Source organism: Ictalurus furcatus, chromosome 2 (genome assembly GCF_023375685.1).
Source record: "Ictalurus furcatus strain D&B chromosome 2, Billie_1.0, whole genome shotgun sequence".
NCBI classification, from domain to species: domain Eukaryota; kingdom Metazoa; phylum Chordata; class Actinopteri; order Siluriformes; family Ictaluridae; genus Ictalurus; species Ictalurus furcatus.
In genome coordinates this window covers 15,501,947-15,520,123 of record NC_071256.1, presented here as the reverse complement: position 1 = coordinate 15,520,123, position 18,177 = coordinate 15,501,947, and the positions used below count along the sequence as shown (strand labels likewise).

General features: G+C 41.0%; 2 protein-coding genes across 5 annotated transcripts; both read left to right on the top strand.

Moving 5' to 3' along the window:
- Positions 1 to 1,093: 1,093 nt before the first annotated feature.
- ube2ka (ubiquitin-conjugating enzyme E2Ka (UBC1 homolog, yeast)) lies at positions 1,094 to 7,966 on the top strand. 4 transcript variants are annotated; one of them, XM_053650044.1, is made up of 7 exons: positions 1,094 to 1,359; positions 3,896 to 3,989; positions 4,926 to 4,984; positions 5,275 to 5,357; positions 5,722 to 5,821; positions 6,190 to 6,318; positions 6,501 to 7,966. In XM_053650044.1, the coding sequence occupies exons 1-7, from the start codon at positions 1,297 to 1,299 to the stop codon at positions 6,573 to 6,575; spliced, it is 603 nt and encodes a 200-aa protein (XP_053506019.1). In that variant the 5' UTR covers positions 1,094 to 1,296; the 3' UTR covers positions 6,576 to 7,966. The 4 variants fall into 4 exon arrangements, with proteins under 4 accessions (XP_053506019.1, XP_053506039.1, XP_053506031.1 ...); XM_053650056.1 differs by lacking the exons at positions 1,094 to 1,359; positions 3,896 to 3,989; positions 4,926 to 4,984 and adding an exon at positions 5,472 to 5,521 and having other exon boundaries at positions 5,301 to 5,357; positions 6,501 to 7,965; XM_053650064.1 differs by lacking the exons at positions 1,094 to 1,359; positions 3,896 to 3,989; positions 5,275 to 5,357 and having other exon boundaries at positions 4,932 to 4,984; positions 6,501 to 7,965.
- Positions 7,967 to 10,779: 2,813 nt separating this feature from the next.
- Positions 10,780 to 16,438, top strand: LOC128616816 (neuronal acetylcholine receptor subunit alpha-9-II). The gene is made up of 6 exons (XM_053639635.1): positions 10,780 to 10,840; positions 11,439 to 11,629; positions 14,269 to 14,423; positions 14,562 to 14,742; positions 15,276 to 15,627; positions 15,768 to 16,438. Exons 1-6 carry the CDS (start codon positions 10,780 to 10,782, stop codon positions 16,310 to 16,312), a joined length of 1,485 nt encoding a protein of 494 aa, XP_053495610.1. The 3' UTR covers positions 16,313 to 16,438.
- Positions 16,439 to 18,177: the final 1,739 nt, after the last annotated feature.

Genomic DNA, 18,177 nt, shown 5'->3' with positions numbered 1-18,177 from the left:
TCTATGCAGGCCACTCGAATTCTTCCACTCATGGAGCTTGCTTTTTGGAAGTGTTTGGACCCTTTTGTTCTAGTGAACGGAAATCGTAACGCTACAGCATAAAAAGACATTCTATACAATTGTGTGCTTCTAAATTAGTGGCAACATTTTCGGAAAGACCCACATATGTAACTGAAATATGTGTCTCTTTTGCATCCAGAAGTAAACCCTGGTTACCCCTAAATGTGACGGAGAACATCTCATTTAAAGATTTCGTTCTGTCACCAATGAAAGATGCTACACCTATTGTATCTCTACATTTATAATCTAATCTGCTTATGGAAAAACAACATTGCTGAATCACATCATTGGAGAAAAGAATAACTGATTAAATCCAGCAAGTTTTGTGTCTTTTATTAGGCCATTTAAACATTTTAAAACTTTGTCTGTCGTCGTCTGTATGGAGTTTGTAAGCGCTCTTCTCTGTTTTGATGATGATTTCTACAGCCAGTATCTGAAGACAAACTGAATTAATTGATAAACAGTTTCGCTGTGGCATGTAACTATCCAAAAACCTGATTAGATCATGATAAAACCACACTTTAAAAAAAAAACCCAATAGAAACCATCACAGAATTCTAATGGTTTCCACTACAAATACCATTACAAACCATCACTTATCCATTAAAACCATTATCATTATTGGTATCCACTAGACATAACATGCCACTAATAGGAAAAATTACCAGTAGAGACCCACAGGGAATGCTACAGTTTACATTAAAACCAATATAATTCCCATTCTGACCATTAAATTACAAATTCTATGAGGGTTTCTATTGTTTAGTTTTTCTCTGCAGCAGGACTAACAAGGTTTAAGACCTTAGACCTGACGTAAAGTTAGAAAATGACCAAAATAAAAACATTTCCATATCATTTTAGTTAAAATTACTGTATATATAATTTTTAAAGTTGAAACACAGATGTCAGCGTACATTACTGGCACTTTGTGGTCGTTTTCCATAATTCCTCCACAGCGATATTTCCATGAGAGGAATGTTGTTGTGACCTCCATGACATGACATGACATGAAATAATATAAACTGGCACTCATACAAATCCCAAATTAATCCCTGAACCCTGTTACGGTTTTGTTCATATTTTATCGTGAAACCGGTTTCACTCTCGATTCACACGGAAACGGAGCTGTAGCATGAGAAGTGAGGTGGGGGCTGTGAGTATTAGCAATTCATATCCGAGGCCACGCACACACACACATACACACTCACACACATATACATATACACACACAGCAGCATGGCTAACATCGCGGTGCAGAGGATAAAACGGGAATTTAAAGAAGTCCTTAAAAGCGAAGAGGTCAGTTTACACACATTTGCACTTCATTTTCCGTTTATGATTTCCTTTGGCTGAGGGAATATGCTCAGCTAACACATAACTTCCTTTTACACTACTGTACTGCATTAGCTTTGTGCTAATGCTTAGGTTAACCTCTAGCTAGCATTTGTACAATGAATACACTTTGCTTCCGTCTCTGTATCGACGCGAAATAGTTCCTTCTTTCTTTTATTTCTTTCAGACAATGCGGCGTGACGTTGCCAAGTTTATATTTTTGATAATTTTGCTTCAGGTCTACTGCAAGCTAAGCTAAGGAGCTCATAAGCTAATGCATAAGGAAGCAAGCAGGCCGACATGAGTCCAACCTGACCTGATTTTTATGGTTTTAGTGATTTATTTATGAAATGTATGGTGAAGAAAACAAGTTATATGCTCCTTTAGAGGCACGTTAATGTACAATAGCTTTACCTAAGCTAAACTAGTGCTTATTAAAGTCAGTGCTAGTCACCTGGTGAATGATATGAACTAAATCCCTGTTCAAGTGCACTAGATAGGGGGAAAAACATTTACTACTACACCAAGGGTTCAGAAATTAGGCATTATTAAATGTGTACAATAATTAATTCATTCATTCATCTTTAGTGTTTAATAAGTCTTTTTATCAGTCAGTGTCTTGGTGGATTCGGAGTCTATCCTGGGAACACTGGGTGTAAAGTGGGAATACACCTTGGACAGGATGCCAGTCCATCCATCGCAAGACACCATGCACACTAAGGGTGTAAACGCAGTGACACTATTTGTTTAGTGCTCCAAATATCTGTATCAGTATTTGGAATGAAACCAAAAGTGTGTGTGTGTGGCCTAAATCAGAAAGTATTTAAAAATGTTTCACTGTCCATCCATCCAGGCCGATATGGTGGTACTGTTGCCGCCTCACCGCTCCAGGGACCCTGGTTACTCTGTGGAGTTTTGCACGTTCTCCTCATGTCCACATGGGTTTCCTCCAGGTTCTCTGGTGGACTGGTGACCCTAATTTGCCCCCTGGTGACTTCAGTGACAACCCACATGTTGTCAGGACACATTTAAAGGCACTGTTTGCTGCAACCACAAATACGTTGTGTGTTACACACAACAGATCCACATCATGAAACAACATGTCTTCCAAGCTCACACACTGAAGCGCATGTTTGCGTTATAGTTATAGTCTTCCAAGCTCACACACTGAAGCGCATGTTTGTGTTGTAGTCGTCTGAATCTGTGTTGCATGACTCCAAGTTGCTTTTATGAAGTGAATGCAATAGTGAGAGTGAAATCATCACATAATGGCAACCTATTTATGTCCTGGGGAGAAGTTAAGAAATTAAATAGTTTCCCTTTTTCTCATGTTTAAAAGTTTGATACTTTTCCTGAAAAAGCGACAGTTTGATCTTCGGTTCAGTGGAAAGTTTAGAATCAACATTTTCAGTAGACAGGATCTTGCAGGAGTTTTTTTTGTGATTGTTGTGGGCAAAGATTCTTGATTTTGTTGCGGCTTTTATCAAAATTTGCCATGCAATTTTTTTCTTCTTTTTTTACTTGAATACTATATTATACTTGAATTGCACTAAATTATTTTCTTTCGTGTTGGTAAAGGAGCTGTACTCATGTTTGACATGCGTGAATCGAAGAGGCCTTTGGCTGAATGCACGTTGTGATGATGTCACATGACGTGTCATGGCCCAAATCTGCGGAAATATTGAAAAATTGCAAGCACCTCCGAATATTGCGGAGTTCGCTTCATTTTGAATTTATTTCCGTGATCGCTAAAAACGCAGAATCCTGGAGGGACTGAATAGAGTTTCTGTGAGGTACAAATGAGAAATAATGAACACAAGATGAGGACGCACGTTGATCTAATCGATTACACAGTTAATGAAAATGACAAGCTTATGAAAATTTTTATATTTGATGCATCGTTTACTTAATATAAACGTGTTGCAATGTAAAATGTTTTTCGCATTTTTTTTCCCTCCCCAATTTGGTCAATTCCCACCCACCAGCCAGCTCAGCCCTATCCTAAGACCACTACATGGAGGGTGAAGGCTGACATGTGCTTCCTGTGAAACACGTGAAGCCATCCAACAACATCTTTTCAAACTGCTGCTCATGCTGTCTCCAAGGGCAGCGTAACACACTTGGAGGAAAGTGATATCCGCCTCTTCTACACACACAGATGCAAATGATTGGCTAGTGTCACTGTGATTGGCAGATGAGACAGAGTATGCCCCTTCCACCCTGACAGCATGGCCAGTTTTGCTCCATAGGACTCCCAGCCGTGGGTGGTTGTGGAATTCAAGCTTGCAATCTCTCGACGATAGGGCGAACGCATTTCTGTTGCCCTGTTGGGCTCTAGGTATGGGCAGGTATTGTGATGTGATCTCGGTACATACCTACTCGTAACTGATCATGGTAATATTAATTGCATACCTCTGCCCTTCTTATTTTGGAGGTCGATACAGTACTTTATTACAATCTAAGAATGCCAGTCAAAAACTAAAGTAAAGCCTTTTGTCCACAGACGAGCAAAAACCAGATTAAAGTCGATCTGGTGGATGAGAACTTCACAGAACTGAAGGGGGAGATCGCAGGACCACCTGACACACCTTACGAAGGCAAGAAGTGTAGATTGGTTTGTGCTTAAAGTGACTATTCAGTCGCATTAAATCAGTTAACTTAATGTCTGCATCCGAAATCGTGTACTGTGACGGTATCTACTGCATGGCCGTTGAAACAGTACGTACTAATCAGTATGTGTGTGTGTGTGTGTGTGTGTGTGTGTGTGTGTGTGTGTGTGTGTAGTATGAATACAATCCCGGACATACTAAATCCGCCATGTTGGCATTGTCATGTGACCTTCGACGTCATCATAAACACACAAATCTTAAAAGGGACCACCAGATTAAATCACAAGCACTAACGCCAAAATTCACATCAGGAAAGTTAACTGAATTATTAATTTAATGTGGGCGGGGTTAATAGGCTGAGGTAAATTCATTGCCGTTAGCTCAGCCGGTTAAGACATGATGGAGATCACAAACACTGTGACAACTGTTTTCTTGTTTAAACCTTCAACAAGTTAACAGTTTATTCGGGTATTGTTAAACAAGTCCTGTTTAACCAAGGTTTAATACTTAAAAAGTGCCGACATCTTCTGCAATTTTTTTATTATTATTATTATTATTATTCTGAGCTCGTCTGCAGCAGTCCCGTTGCATTATGTGATTTTTGACTTGCGTAGTGTCCATCGGTTGCACACCGCAAAATCACACTGGAAGCAGTACTCCATCCAGGAATTTCTCGCCTAATGAAAATTTGGACATACTACTGCTCTGGTGTACTGTAAGCCTGCTGTGTAGTAAGGTAGTACACGACTTTGGACGCCCATTTATGATGCAGCTTATGTGTGGACAAAGCCAAAAGAACATGAACGTGTAACATTCTTAGCGTTTATTAGTCCAAATTACTGTTGCTATTTCTTGGTCTTTCTTGTGTAAATCTTGGCTTTGTGTTTCTTTTAATCTTGTGCTCCATATGTTTTTCCTCATCAGGTGGTCGATACCAGCTAGAAATTAAAATTCCAGAAACATATCCCTTCAATCCTCCAAAGGTATGTGTGAGTGAGCGTTGACCAGGCTAATCTGGTTTGGTTAGATTTGATACACATTCCTGTGTGTGTGTGTGTGTGTGTGTGTGTGTGTGTGTGTGTGTGTGTGTGAGAGAGAGAGAGAGAGTGTGAGTGTGGGTGGGGAGAGGGTTTTTGAAACTGAAACACAGTAATTTTTAAAGAAAACACTCTTTGTGCCAAAATGTACTGTAAAATGAAAACTAGTCCTGTTTTTAAAAATTATATCTCACTAATAATAAATATCTACAAAATTTTAAATCTTTCTGCTTTAGGTACGGTTTATTACAAAGATCTGGCATCCCAACATCAGCTCAGTAACTGGTGCCATATGTCTGGATATTTTAAAGGACCAGTGGTAAGACTCTTTGGGTTAGTGTGTGTTAGAGAGTGTTACTGTGTGTGTGTTAGTCTTTTAGTTCCGAATTTTCACCTTCCCAAATTTTTAATTTATTTATTTTTTACATCACAGCAGAACTAACATACTGTTGATCCATGCAACTTGGCGGTATCACACGAGCAGTTAGTCCGGATTTTGTTTTTATTAAAAATAATGAGTATTTTGCATTTCTGTATCAGCAAACAGGTCCAAGAGTTTTCATTCTGTTTTATCAACCTATTTTATAGACTGTGTATGCCATTGAAATGAAAGTCTCTCGGTGTGTGTGTGTGTGTGTGTGTGTGTGTGTGTGTGTGTGTGTGTGTGTGTGTGTGTGTGTCAGGGCGGCGGCCATGACACTCCGGACAGTGCTGCTGTCTCTACAGGCCTTACTGGCAGCGGCAGAGCCAGACGATCCACAGGATGCAGTGGTGGCCAATCAGGTGGGTTGAACAATTTCCTCGGATTGTGACCAAGACGTCGTAACTGTTTACTGTTCATTGCGGAAAATACAAATTTCCTAATTATCTAGCAAGTGTGTGTTGTATTCCTTCATACGACACCGCTGTTGAGTTCTCGATTCTGATTGGTCAGAAAGGTGTTGATTTTCGTTTTCTATAACAGCAGCTAAGTCTTCAGGACGGACGACTTTGTTTCATGAACATTCCACAGTTAGCTGTAACTATAAATGGATAAAGAGTATGTGCGTCTTACATAATAAATTCAGAGCAATATTATTGTAGTGTGAAAGTTAGGCTCAGAAGGCAACTTAATTCTGAGTAACATCTTGCATGGTTTTGTGTGTATCCAGTATAAGCAGAACCCAGAGATGTTTAAGCAGACGGCTCGGCTCTGGTCACACGTTTACGCAGGTGCACCAGTCTCCAGTCCAGACTACACACGCAAAATAGACAAACTCTGTGCTATGGGCTTTGATAAAGTGAGTATCACACAGTTATTTATTTATTTATTTATTTTACCTTTTTTTGTTGTTGTTTTTTGTTGCCTTATATATATATATATATATATATATATATATATATATATATATATATATATATATATAAGAACTAGTGTTACACAAATCTGCTGTCTTCTGTTTCTTTTTTTTTTTCTTCTCAGAACGCAGTAATAGTGGCATTGTCGTCAAAATCCTGGGATGTAGAAACGGCTACGGAATTGTTGCTTAGCAACTGAACCTACAGCACCATGATCACCACCCACGCCCCATTATCCAGATTTCCCACACCTCTGACTCCGCCCATGTCCAAGTTGGATTCACTTCCTATATGGATAAAAAAGCACCTCGACTCCCCAACACAATGCATTTACGAGTCCCTTACATCTTTTTCTCTCTCCGTTTGACATTACAGTCTCTTCCTAAACTCTCACATCATCTCAAACTTACGTCGTCTCCCACCCCCCTTCTGATTTAAGTGTGCCTTTCCCTCAACAGTATTCCGTATTTCTCACCTTTTGTCATCGCCATCCTCTGTGTCCTCCTCATACTGATCACGTAATACTTACCACAGTGCTGGACGTTTCCAAATCTTCCCCCTCCTCCATTTTGCACAATCACTCAAGCTCTTTTATGTGGAATCCCATCTTTACGATGCCAGTAAATCAAAATAAAAAACACTCCAACACCACTCTCACATTTGACACACATTACACTATTGCGAAAGATCAAGACTGGAATACACACAAAAAAAAAAACAATAAAGAGAGTAAGAAAGGAAGTAAACAATCACACTCACTGAACAAAGCATTGACTGCAGAAACAGCAGAAGAAAGAAAAGATTTCATCTGTAAATAAAGCTATTAAAGTCTGTATAAATTCAAGCAATGTGGCGATGCTTTTATTTATTATTGTTTTAAGGAAAAGTGAAATAAACCGAAGAGTTTTGTGGCTAATACAGCAAGTTCATTGTGCTAAGTGTTTTTCTTTTCTTTTTTTTCTTTTTTTAAAATGTTTTTTTTTAAATACTAACTACTTTGCATCCCCCAACATTTTTAAAGTTAGTTAGCTAGATTTGTTTGGGAATATACCCAATGTCACTTGGCAGGCTTTTGGTACATTATTTTCTAACATTTCTACTTTTTTTGTTTGTTTGTTTGTTTTTTAACATTTACATTTTCAAGTACTACCTAGCTAGTTTTGCTTGGGGATATTTCCTAACTTTAGCTAAATTACTTTAGGAATATCCTCTAATGTTAACTGACTAGCTTTAGGTACTTTTAACATTACTTTCCAGTTTTAGCTAGCTTGTTTTTAATTTCTAATGTCAATTAGCTAGTTTGGTTGGGGGATATTCACTAACGTTAGCTAAATTGCTTTGGGAGTATTATTTTAACTGGCTTGCTTTTAACATTGGAAGGTGAGTACACACTCGTTGTTCAAGGTGATAAGCTGAACATGGAAGCTAGCGATTGGCCAAGGCATGTTGGTAAATGCTAAGGAAACACTGACTAGAATTACACTAATGTCAACATTGCACCACAGCTAGTGAATTTAGCTTTCAAGAAAATCCCACTACCCATTTGTGAATATTGTTGTAAACAAACACACACACACACACACACACACACACACACACACACAGAGAAACCTAGCGAACATTTAAACCCTAGGCCAATTGTTTGATAATTTTGTTTTATGTTAGCTAGCTATTTTCAGGGATAATCCCTAAAATTAGCTAGCTAACTATTCTCTAATCTTAGCGAGCCATCGTCAGGGATATTCTCTAATCATAGCTAGCCATCTTCAGGGATATTCTCTAATGGTAGCTAGCCATCTTCAGGGATATTCTCTAATCATAGCTAGCCATCTTCAGGGATATTCTCTAATCGTAGCTAGCCATCTTCAGGGATGTTCTCTAATCGTAGCTAGCCATCTTCAGGGATAGTCTGTAATCGTAGCTAGCCATCTTCAGGGATATTCTCTAATCGTAGCTAACCATCTTCAGGGATATTCTCTAATCGTAGCTAGCCATCTTCAGGGATAGTCTGTAATCGTAGCTAGCCATCTTCAGGGATAGTCTGTAATCGTAGCTAGCCATCTTCAGGGATATTCTCTAATCATAGTTAACCATCTTCAGGGATATTCTCTAATCGTAGCTAGCCATCTTCAGGGATAGTCTGTAATCATAGCTAGCCATCTTCAAGGATAGTCTGTAATCGTAGCTAGCCATCTTCAGGGATAGTCTGTAATTGTAGCTAGCCATCTTCAGGGATATTCTCTAATCATAGCTAACCATCTTCAGGGATATTCTCTATTCTTAGCTAGCCATCTTCAGGGATATTCTCTAATCATAGCTAGCCATCTTCAGGGATATTCCCTACTCTTAGAGAGCCATCTTCAAGGATATTCTCTAATTTTAGCGAGCCATCTTCAGGAATATTCATTCTCTAATCGTAGCGAGCCATCTTCAGGTATTCTCTCTACTCTTATCTTGCCATCTTCAGAGATATTCTCTACTTTTAGCGAGCCATCTTCAGAGATATTTTCTACTCTTAGCAAGCCATCTTCAGGAATATTCTCTACTCTTGGCTAGCCATTTCAGGGATATTCTATAATTTTAGCTAGCCATTTCAGGAATATTCTCTACTCTTGGCTAGCTATTTCAGGGATATTCCCTACTCTTAGCTGGCCATCTTCATGGACTATCCCTAATATTAGGAATATCCTTAATAATAGCTCACAAACATTAAGAAATATCTAAGAACATAGGTAGTTAACATTTGGAATATCTGTGAAGATAGCTAGCTATCTTTAGGAATAATCCCTAATGTGAAATAGCTATCTTCATGGGTATTCATGGATATAGATGTTACTAAACGAAGGTAACACGTTTAAGCATTAATAAGTGTCTGATCATCTATATACACATATATATGAAGTGTAAAGCTAACAGTGTATCTCTGTGTGTGTCTATGTCATGGAGTATTTAAATTTGTGTTCAGTGAGGTGTGTGTAAGTGGTGGCAGATGGTTCACTGAACACATGCTGAGACTGTGTGCGTGTGTGTGTGTTTGTGTGTGTGTGTGTGTGTGTGTGTGTGTATTCCTAAAGAGTGAAGTGGAAGGTAGTAATCATTTTATGTATATAATCTTTTGTGTGTGTGCTTAATATTTACAATAGTTAATTGTACTATGCACACCCACTTTCACACTTAGGGGGGATGAAACCAGAGAACCCTGAGGAAACTCACACAGACACAGGGAGAACATGCACAGTATGTCCACACAGACAGTAACCTGACCTGCAAGGAGGCATAGCTACCTGCTGTGCCACTCTCTTTGTTTGTGTGTGTGCGTGTGTGTGTGTGTGTGTGTGTGCGTCCGTGTGTGTGTGTGTGTGTGTGTGTGTGTGTGTGTGTGTGTGTGTGTGTGTGTGTGTGTGTGTTAGGGCACCAAAATCACCAAACTGTACTGCACCCTATTTTCTACACACTACTCAGCACATTATCCAACAAGGAATGCAGAAATTAACAGATAGATAGAAGGTTGATGATTGGATAAATAAATGGACATAATGTCAGTACAAATGCAGATATAAAACAAACTGGCAACACACCAGCCTCTTATCTCTACCTCCATCAGCGCGTTGTCTCCACTGACCGTCTGCTGCTGATTGACAGCTGAATGGTGGCACGGCTGGAGTGCAGCCGCATCTGGTTTCTGTGTGATATGATATCCTCTTGCGTCTAAGCACATGCGACTGGTGAGGTCTCTTCTGACAATCAAAACACTGAGCTGCAACCTCCAAACCTGCTCGGACTTCCCAGAGAAGTGCACTTTGAAGGCAAAGTTTTGAAATAGTATTAGTAAGTATTAGTTTAATTGAATCACAAACGTGCAGTACTGTATATATCTAGCAGTGAGTCTTTATAGAAGTGCATTAAATAACACCATATATGTATAGTGCAGTATATATACAATAGAAAGTTATTTATAAGTGCATTGCATAGGGTATGAAATAATGGATACAGTGCATGGAACAATACATGGTGGTGCACTATGGATGGATTTAGTGCACTATATGTCTAACTGGGAGTAAATTGAGATACTCCTGTACTGTACCTATGTAACCCACTATATTAAATATATACTATATTAATCCATTTTCGGTTCTGGGCCATGTTAGTAATGAACCTGTATTAGGCTACATACCTTGTGTGTGTGTGTGTGTGTGTGTGTGTGTGGGGGGGGGGAGCCAGAACAGAATGAACATGTGGACTAGACGTAGCACTTGTATGTTAAGGAGACATTTGGGACACAGCCATTACATCACAACAGAGTAAAAGGAAACCACCTGGTGCACTGTTTCATTATCTGACTAGCAGTATGCTGGCTTGTGTACAGCGCCGGTTTGATCCATTTCTTCTCTACATATGCTTCCATGAGCTGGATCATGACCTTCACGGTTGCAGCTGTGTGCTTTGTGACACTGTCGTTGGAGGGTAAGTGTGTTGTGTTTTCTTCTCTCATTCTTCTTGTGTTTGTTGTGAGATGACTATATTTTTGCTCTAAGATCATTTAGACAGTGATGTTCGGTTTCATACTGTAGCAACACAGGTGAATACTTATGCAATCACAACTTTTACAGTCTTTATTTGTATATCATTTTCCAATCAATATTGGCTGTTTTTTTGTAGGTTCATGACATAATCCCAATTACGCCCATTTCAATTCCAGGTTGTAACACAAAGTTCAAAGGAGGGTGAATACTTATGCAAGCCACCATATGACAAAATGTTATAGAATCAGGTGGCTGTGGCTCAGGTGGTAAAGTGGGTTGTCCACTAATCATAGGGTTGGCGGTTCGATTCCTGGCCCACATGACTCCACATGCCGAAGTATCCTTGGGCAAGACACTGAACCCCAAGTTGCTCCCGATGGCAAGCTAGCGCCTTGCGTGGCAGCTCTGCTACCATTGGTGTGTGTGTGTGTGTGTGTGTGTGAATGAGAACCAGTGTAAAGCTAAGGTTAAAAAAGCGCTATATAAGTGCAGACCATTTATCAACCACCCTGACTGATGAATTAAGATTACGAAGATAGCGAGTGTAATTGTCTGTGCTGGTGTGGTTTTTTTTTGGTGTCCAGCGGTTCATGCAGCCCAAGGCCACTTCGCATATCAACTGCTAAATGACCTTATGGAGAATTATTCGAACGAGCTGAGGCCCGTGGAAGACACTGACAAAACACTCAACGTCACACTGCAGGTCACATTGTCTCAGATTAAAGACATGGTGAGTACACACATATTTTTGTGTTGCTGTATTGTTGGGAACCAGATGTTCTCAGTAATAACAGGTCCTAAAGTTTAATATCTTTGAAATGATCATGGACATGCTCATTAGGTCCCCACTTTACATTTTACAGCATTTAGTTTCAATCTATGACCTGGTTCTCACAACGTGGTCATATGATGCCATCTCTACAGCATGACATAGCCCCTACAAGCCTGTTTCCATAGTTCACCATTTCCTCTGTTATACAGTCTCCTTCACCTGACGCCCATGACGCGGTCCCCATGACATGGTCTCTATAACTTGATTCCTCCATGATGAAGCCTCTGTAATATGATCCTGATGACACAGTCCTCACTATGCAGCCTCAGTGAATTAGTCCCCACCATGTGGTCCCTACAGTGTAGCCCTGAAGGTCCAGCCTCCATGGCACAATACCCTAAGCCCTGGTCTTTATGACAATGCCTCCCACAAAGTGGTCCCAATTACATGTCTTTCTTGACCCGGTCTTCACAGCATTTCTTATGATGCATTTCCTATAGTGAAACCTCTATGAAGCAGTCCCTATTACACAGCGCCTTTGACACAACCTCCATGACCGGGTCCCCATGACCTGGCCCCCAAATGCAAGGTTCTCACAACACAGTTCTTTTGATACAAACTTTATACTATGGTCCTCAAGACATGGTCCCCACAACCCAGTTGTTTCACATTCTCTATGACATGCTCCTGAAGACATAGTCTCCACAATGCAGTCCTGATGACAGGGTCCTGAAGATGTAGGTCCCATGATGTGCTCCTGTATGACCCGGTCCTCACAATGTAGTCTCTGTGATGTGGCCTCCATGACCTGGTCCCTATGACCTAGTTCAGGTGGCATGGCTCACATTACATGAATCTTACGATACAGTCCCCATCACATGGTCTCAGTGAAACTGTCCGCATCACATGCTCAATACCAAGTGGTCTCTAGCAAATGGTCTCTAAGATATAGTCCCAGAAACAAGATAGAAGGAATACAAGAAACAAATGAAAACAAACAGTACAGCACCCACACTCACTTCTTTGCTGTGCTGCTCATACACTCATACACTAATGGAATGGAGACACATCCTCAGATATTGCAAAGGTATAAACACATCTGAAATCTGAAATCTGAATAATTGAGTAATTAGAATCAGATAATAGCTAGAATTGTGCTATTAATATATAACAAAAATAGGTTAAAATGCCGTACAGGGGAATTCTCATACATACTAGAAAGTGAAGAATGGCCTGATATTTTGCACGCAGAACAGTGCAATCGTTCATACATCTGGACACCATTCCAAACCATATTCTTTTAAGTTTTTGACTATTACTTGTTTGAATTCCATCCATCCATCCATCCATCCATCATCAACCACTTATCCGTAATCGGGTTGCAGGGGCAGCAGCTCCAGCGGAGACCCCAAACTTCCCTTTTCCAAACCACATTAACCAGCTCTGACTGGGGGATCCTGAGGCGTTCCCAGGCCAGTGTGGAGATATAACCTCTCCACCTAGTCCTGGGTCTTCCCCGAGGTCTCCTTGTAGCTCGACGTGCCTGGAACACCTCCCTTCGGAGGCGCCCAGGGGGAATCCTTACCAGGTGCCCAAACCACCTCAACTGGCTCCTTTCAACACAAAGGAGCAGCGGCTCTACTCTGAGTTCCTCTCAGATGGCCGAGCTTCTCACCCTATCTATAAGGGAGAAGCCAGCCACCCTCCTGAGAAAACCCATTTCGGCCGCTTGTACCCGCGATCTAGTTCTTTCGGTCACTACCCAGCCTTCATGACCATAGGTGAGGGTAGGAACGAAAATTGCCCAGTAGATTGAGAGCTTTGCCTTCCGGCTCAGCTCTCTTTTCGTCACAACAGTGCGGTAAAGTGATTGCAATACCGCTCCTGCTGCTCTGATTCTCCAGCCAATCTCCCGCTCCAATGTCCCCTCACTCGTGAACAAGACCCTGAGGTACTCGAACTCCTTCACTTGGGTTAAGTACTCATTCCCTACCCGGAGTAGGCACTCCATCAGTTTCCTGCTGAAAACCATGGCCTCAGATCTAGAGGTGCTAATCCTCATCCCAGCCCATCCCAGGGGGGGATTCTGACTGTTGTCTGTGCGTATGCACCGAACACCAGGTCAGAGTATTCGGCCTTCTTGGGGACCCTGAATGGAGTCCTGTATGGGGCACCAGTAGGGGACTCCATAGTTCTGCTGGGAGACTTCACCGTGCACGTGGGCAGTGATGGAGATACCTGGAGTGGCATGATTGATACTTGTTTGAATTAATTGTAATAACTCTTCAACTGAACACATGAGCATTTGGGATACAGCTTTAAAGGGTTTGGACATAGTCTAACAGTCACACCTTCAAAAACCTGATACTAAGGGAGTGTGTGTCTCCTTGTACACAGTGTGAGAAGTGGACAGTCAGCCATTCAGTCAGTGTTAATCTTGATCACTGACTCTGTCTAGCCAGGTGGTTCACTTGCCTGCTAATCTCACTATTACAAGATCAACTCATTTAAGCACAGTACTGATAGTGTGCATGTGTGTGTGTGTGTGTGTGTGTGTGTGTGTATGCGTGTGCGCGCATGCATGCATGCATGTGTAGGACGAGCGTAACCAAGTTCTTATAGCTTACCTGTGGATAAGGCAGACATGGTATGATGCCTATCTGAAGTGGGATAAAGACGACTATGATGGCCTCGAGGTCATCCGCATCCCCAGCAGCATGGTGTGGAGACCCGACGTAGTGCTTTACAACAAGTACACACAAACATGTACACACACTGGCAGATCAGACCTAGTGCTCTTCAGAAAATTAATCTATACTATGCTACACTATAATATGCAAGGCTAGAATATACTCTGTGTGTGTGTGTGTGTGTGTGTGTGCGTGCGTAGAGCTGATGACGATTTGCCCGGCCCAATGGACACTAATGTTGTGTTGCGATACACCGGTGAGATCACATGGGATGCCCCAGCCATCACCAAAAGCTCATGTGTGGTGGACGTGTCCTACTTCCCTTTTGACAGCCAGCAGTGTAATCTCACCTTTGGCTCTTGGACCTATAACGGCAATCAGGTACACACACACACGCACACACACACATATACACACGCATACACACACACACACACACACACACACACACACACACTTTCCATTTCTTACTCAGTAAATTCGTGGTGATGTAAGTTTGCCATAATCATTAGCATGTGATATACAGATGATATTGAACTTAAAGAGGAACACCATTCAAATTATTGACAATTATACAATATATTTATATTTTTATTATATATATATATATATATATATATATATATATATATATATATATATATATATATATATATATTTTTTTTTTTTTCCAATAATAAATAAACATCATTTTTGGCCATGTTATGTCCGAAATATCAGTTACTCACTATTAATTTCTTGTTTATAGAGCTGTTGTGTAAAAGCAATTATCGCAATTGTGCAGTTATACTGAATATTGGCATGGCTGTGATTAGTTACGGCACTGGTCCTGTAGACTTGTACCTAAATCCGCACTCTAACTCTTGCAATATTGCTTAAATGTAACAATAACTTAAGTATGGGTTGTGACCCAGGTGGACATCACCATGGCGATGGCTAGCGGTGACCTCTCGGACCTAGTGGAGAATGTGGAGTGGGAGTGTGACGGCATGCCTGCCACCAAGAATGTGATCATGTACGGCTGCTGCTCGGACCCGTACCCGGACATCACATACACACTGCTGCTACGCAGACGCTCCTCGTTCTACGTCTTCAATCTGCTGCTGCCTTGCTTCCTCATCTCCTTCCTGGCACCACTTGGCTTCTTCCTGCCTGCAGACTCAGGTGAGAAGGTCTCGCTGGGTGTCACCGTGCTGTTGGCGCTCACTGTTTTCCAGCTGGTGGTGGCCGAGAGCATGCCACCCTCTGAGAGTGTGCCGCTCATAGGTGAGCCAATGATCCTCCATCCACACTTACACAAATGAATCACATTTGAAATCATTCACTGAATCTGTCTGAGATTCATTTGAATTCAAGTGATTCAGTGATTCACAGAATGAATGAACTAATTAATACTGTTTTCTCAGGTAAATACTACATTGCGACAATGACAATGATCACGGCCTCCACCTCTCTCACCATCTTCATCATGAACATTCACTTCTGTGGTGCTGAAGCCAAACCAGTCCCTCACTGGGCCAAAGTGCTCATCATTGGCTACATGAGCAGGATCTTCTTCGTCTATGAAGTTGGAGAGAGCTGCACCTCATCACTAGCACGGAAGAAAGATGTGGAGAAATGCCATACACAGAAACCAACCAAGCAGAATCCAGAACCAACCAGGAACCCTTCAGGTCTCACTTGCTGTCCTGATGATGAAAAACTACTTTCCCCAAATGTGACCTTTGACCCCTGCATATTTTGTGGGCCGCATTGTGGTGGTTTTGGGGGAGACCTGAAGCTCATCAAGAACGTCGAGTACATTGCGAACTGCTTCCGGGAGCAGAAGTTGACTTCCCTGAAAGTAGCTGAGTGGAAAAAGGTGGCCAAGGTGATGGACAGGTTCTTTATGTGGATCTTCTTTGCTATGGTCTTCCTTATGAGCATCCTCATCATCGGCAAGTCGTCATGACCACATAGAACTACATGAATGCTTGTATGTACATATAAACGCACACATACATAACCGACTGTGAGCAGTGTGTCAGATAGTGAGTCTGAAACTGGATGCCGTGTGTGTTCTCCTGTTCCTCTCTCGTTCCTGTGGTAATTATTAGTGCATTGGAATCAAAATACTGCATTGTTAATGATGAGCCAGTTGGGATGTGAGAAACATTTTGAATGAGAGCTCTAGAAAAGAACAAATATGCAGTCCAGAACACTATAATGTACATGACTGGTGATGCACAAGAATGATGATGGATGGCTAAATTTAATGGATGTTGATGACTGGCTGAAATTTTAATTTGGCTCCAGAACCCTTGAGCCAGCATGGCTGCTGTTTGAAATACAGAATGCTTATGATTTATGATGCTTATAACTAATGATTCCGAATAGAATGCACACAATTGGCAAAGAGTTCCAGAACTCCACAATACACATGATTGGCTGAGAGTTCCTAAATAAAATCTGCATTATTGGTTCAAGGTTCCAGAACAGCATGTGCACAAATGGCTGAGCGACCCAGAATAAAATGCACTTGATTGGCTAGCAGTTCACGATCTCCAGAATGGATATGATTGGCTGAAAATTCCAGAATAGAGTGTATATGATTGTTTGAGAGTTCCAGAATAGAATACAGATTATTACCTAAGAGTTCCAGAACTCCAGAATGCACAATGACTGGCTGAGATTTCCAGAACAGCTTGGGTATGATTGTCTGAAGGTTCAAGAAGAAAATGTGTATAATTGGCTGAGAAGTTCCAGAATAGAATGTGTATTATTGGGTTGAGAGTTCCAGAATAGAATGTGCATAATTGGCTATGAGTTCAAGAGGAATACATATGATTGGCTAAGAGTTGCACATTGACTGCACATTGATTGAATTGATTGCACATGATTGGCTTAGAGTTCCAGAACAGAATGTCCATGATTGGCTCCAAGTTCCAGAACACCACAATAAACAAGACTGGCTGAGAATTCCAGAATAGAGAATGTGTATGATTGGCTTAGAGTTCCAGAATGGAATGCCCAATGATTGGCTGAGAGTTCCAGTGTAGAAAACACATGACTGGTTAAGTGTCCCAAAACAGAATGCACACTGTTACCTAACAGTTCCAGATCTCCAGAATGCACATGATTGTCTGAGAGTTCCAGAGTAAAATGCACATGAGTGCATGTAAGATCCAGAATAGAATGCTCCTGATTGGCTAAGAGTTCCAGCATAGCTTATGCATGATTGGTTGAGAGTTCCAGAACAGAATGCACTTGATTGGCTATGATTTCCAAAACTGCACATGGTTGGTGATTGGCCAAAGTTTCTGGAACTGTAGTACGCACATGCAGCCTGACATCTAAAATAGAGTGTGAAAGATTGGCTAAGAGTTCTAGAATAAAATCATTGTCTCAAATTTCAAACTCTAGAATGGCCATGTTTACGCTGTAGTTAGTTCCTTAATAACCAGAACCCAACTGATGCCAAATTGCAAATTAATGGCTGAGAGCTCCAGAATAGCTTGTGCACTAATTCCTGAGAGTTCCATAACTGAATGCACATGATTGGCTGAGAGCTCCAGAATGGAATGTGTATGATTGAATAGGAGTTCCAGAATAGAATTTGCAAGAATGTCTGAGTTCCAGAATAGTTACATAAAAGATTGTACATGATTGGCTGAGCGTTCCAAAATAGAATGCACATAAATTCCAGAATGGACCCCGTTGTTGATTATTTTCCTACAATAGCACACCTATTATGTTTTATTTTATACTTAATAAATGGTAGGATCATATTGTATTGCTCTGTTGCCTCCACTAGAGTGCAGCATCCTCTAATACTTA

Excerpts from the sequence above, each read along its gene's own strand:
- ube2ka (XM_053650044.1), top strand. The coding sequence starts at position 1,297 with ATGGCTAACATCGCGGTGCAGAGGATAAAACGGGAATTTAAAGAAGTC. Across the intron at positions 1,360-3,895 it reads AAGTCCTTAAAAGCGAAGAG|ACGAGCAAAAACCAGATTAA; the intron begins GTCAGTTTACAC and ends TTTTGTCCACAG. Across the intron at positions 6,319-6,500 it reads GTGCTATGGGCTTTGATAAA|AACGCAGTAATAGTGGCATT; the intron begins GTGAGTATCACA and ends TTTTCTTCTCAG.
- LOC128616816 (XM_053639635.1), top strand. The coding sequence starts at position 10,780 with ATGAGCTGGATCATGACCTTCACGGTTGCAGCTGTGTGCTTTGTGACA. Across the intron at positions 11,630-14,268 it reads TGTCTCAGATTAAAGACATG|GACGAGCGTAACCAAGTTCT; the intron begins GTGAGTACACAC and ends ATGCATGTGTAG. Across the intron at positions 15,628-15,767 it reads TGAGAGTGTGCCGCTCATAG|GTAAATACTACATTGCGACA; the intron begins GTGAGCCAATGA and ends CTGTTTTCTCAG.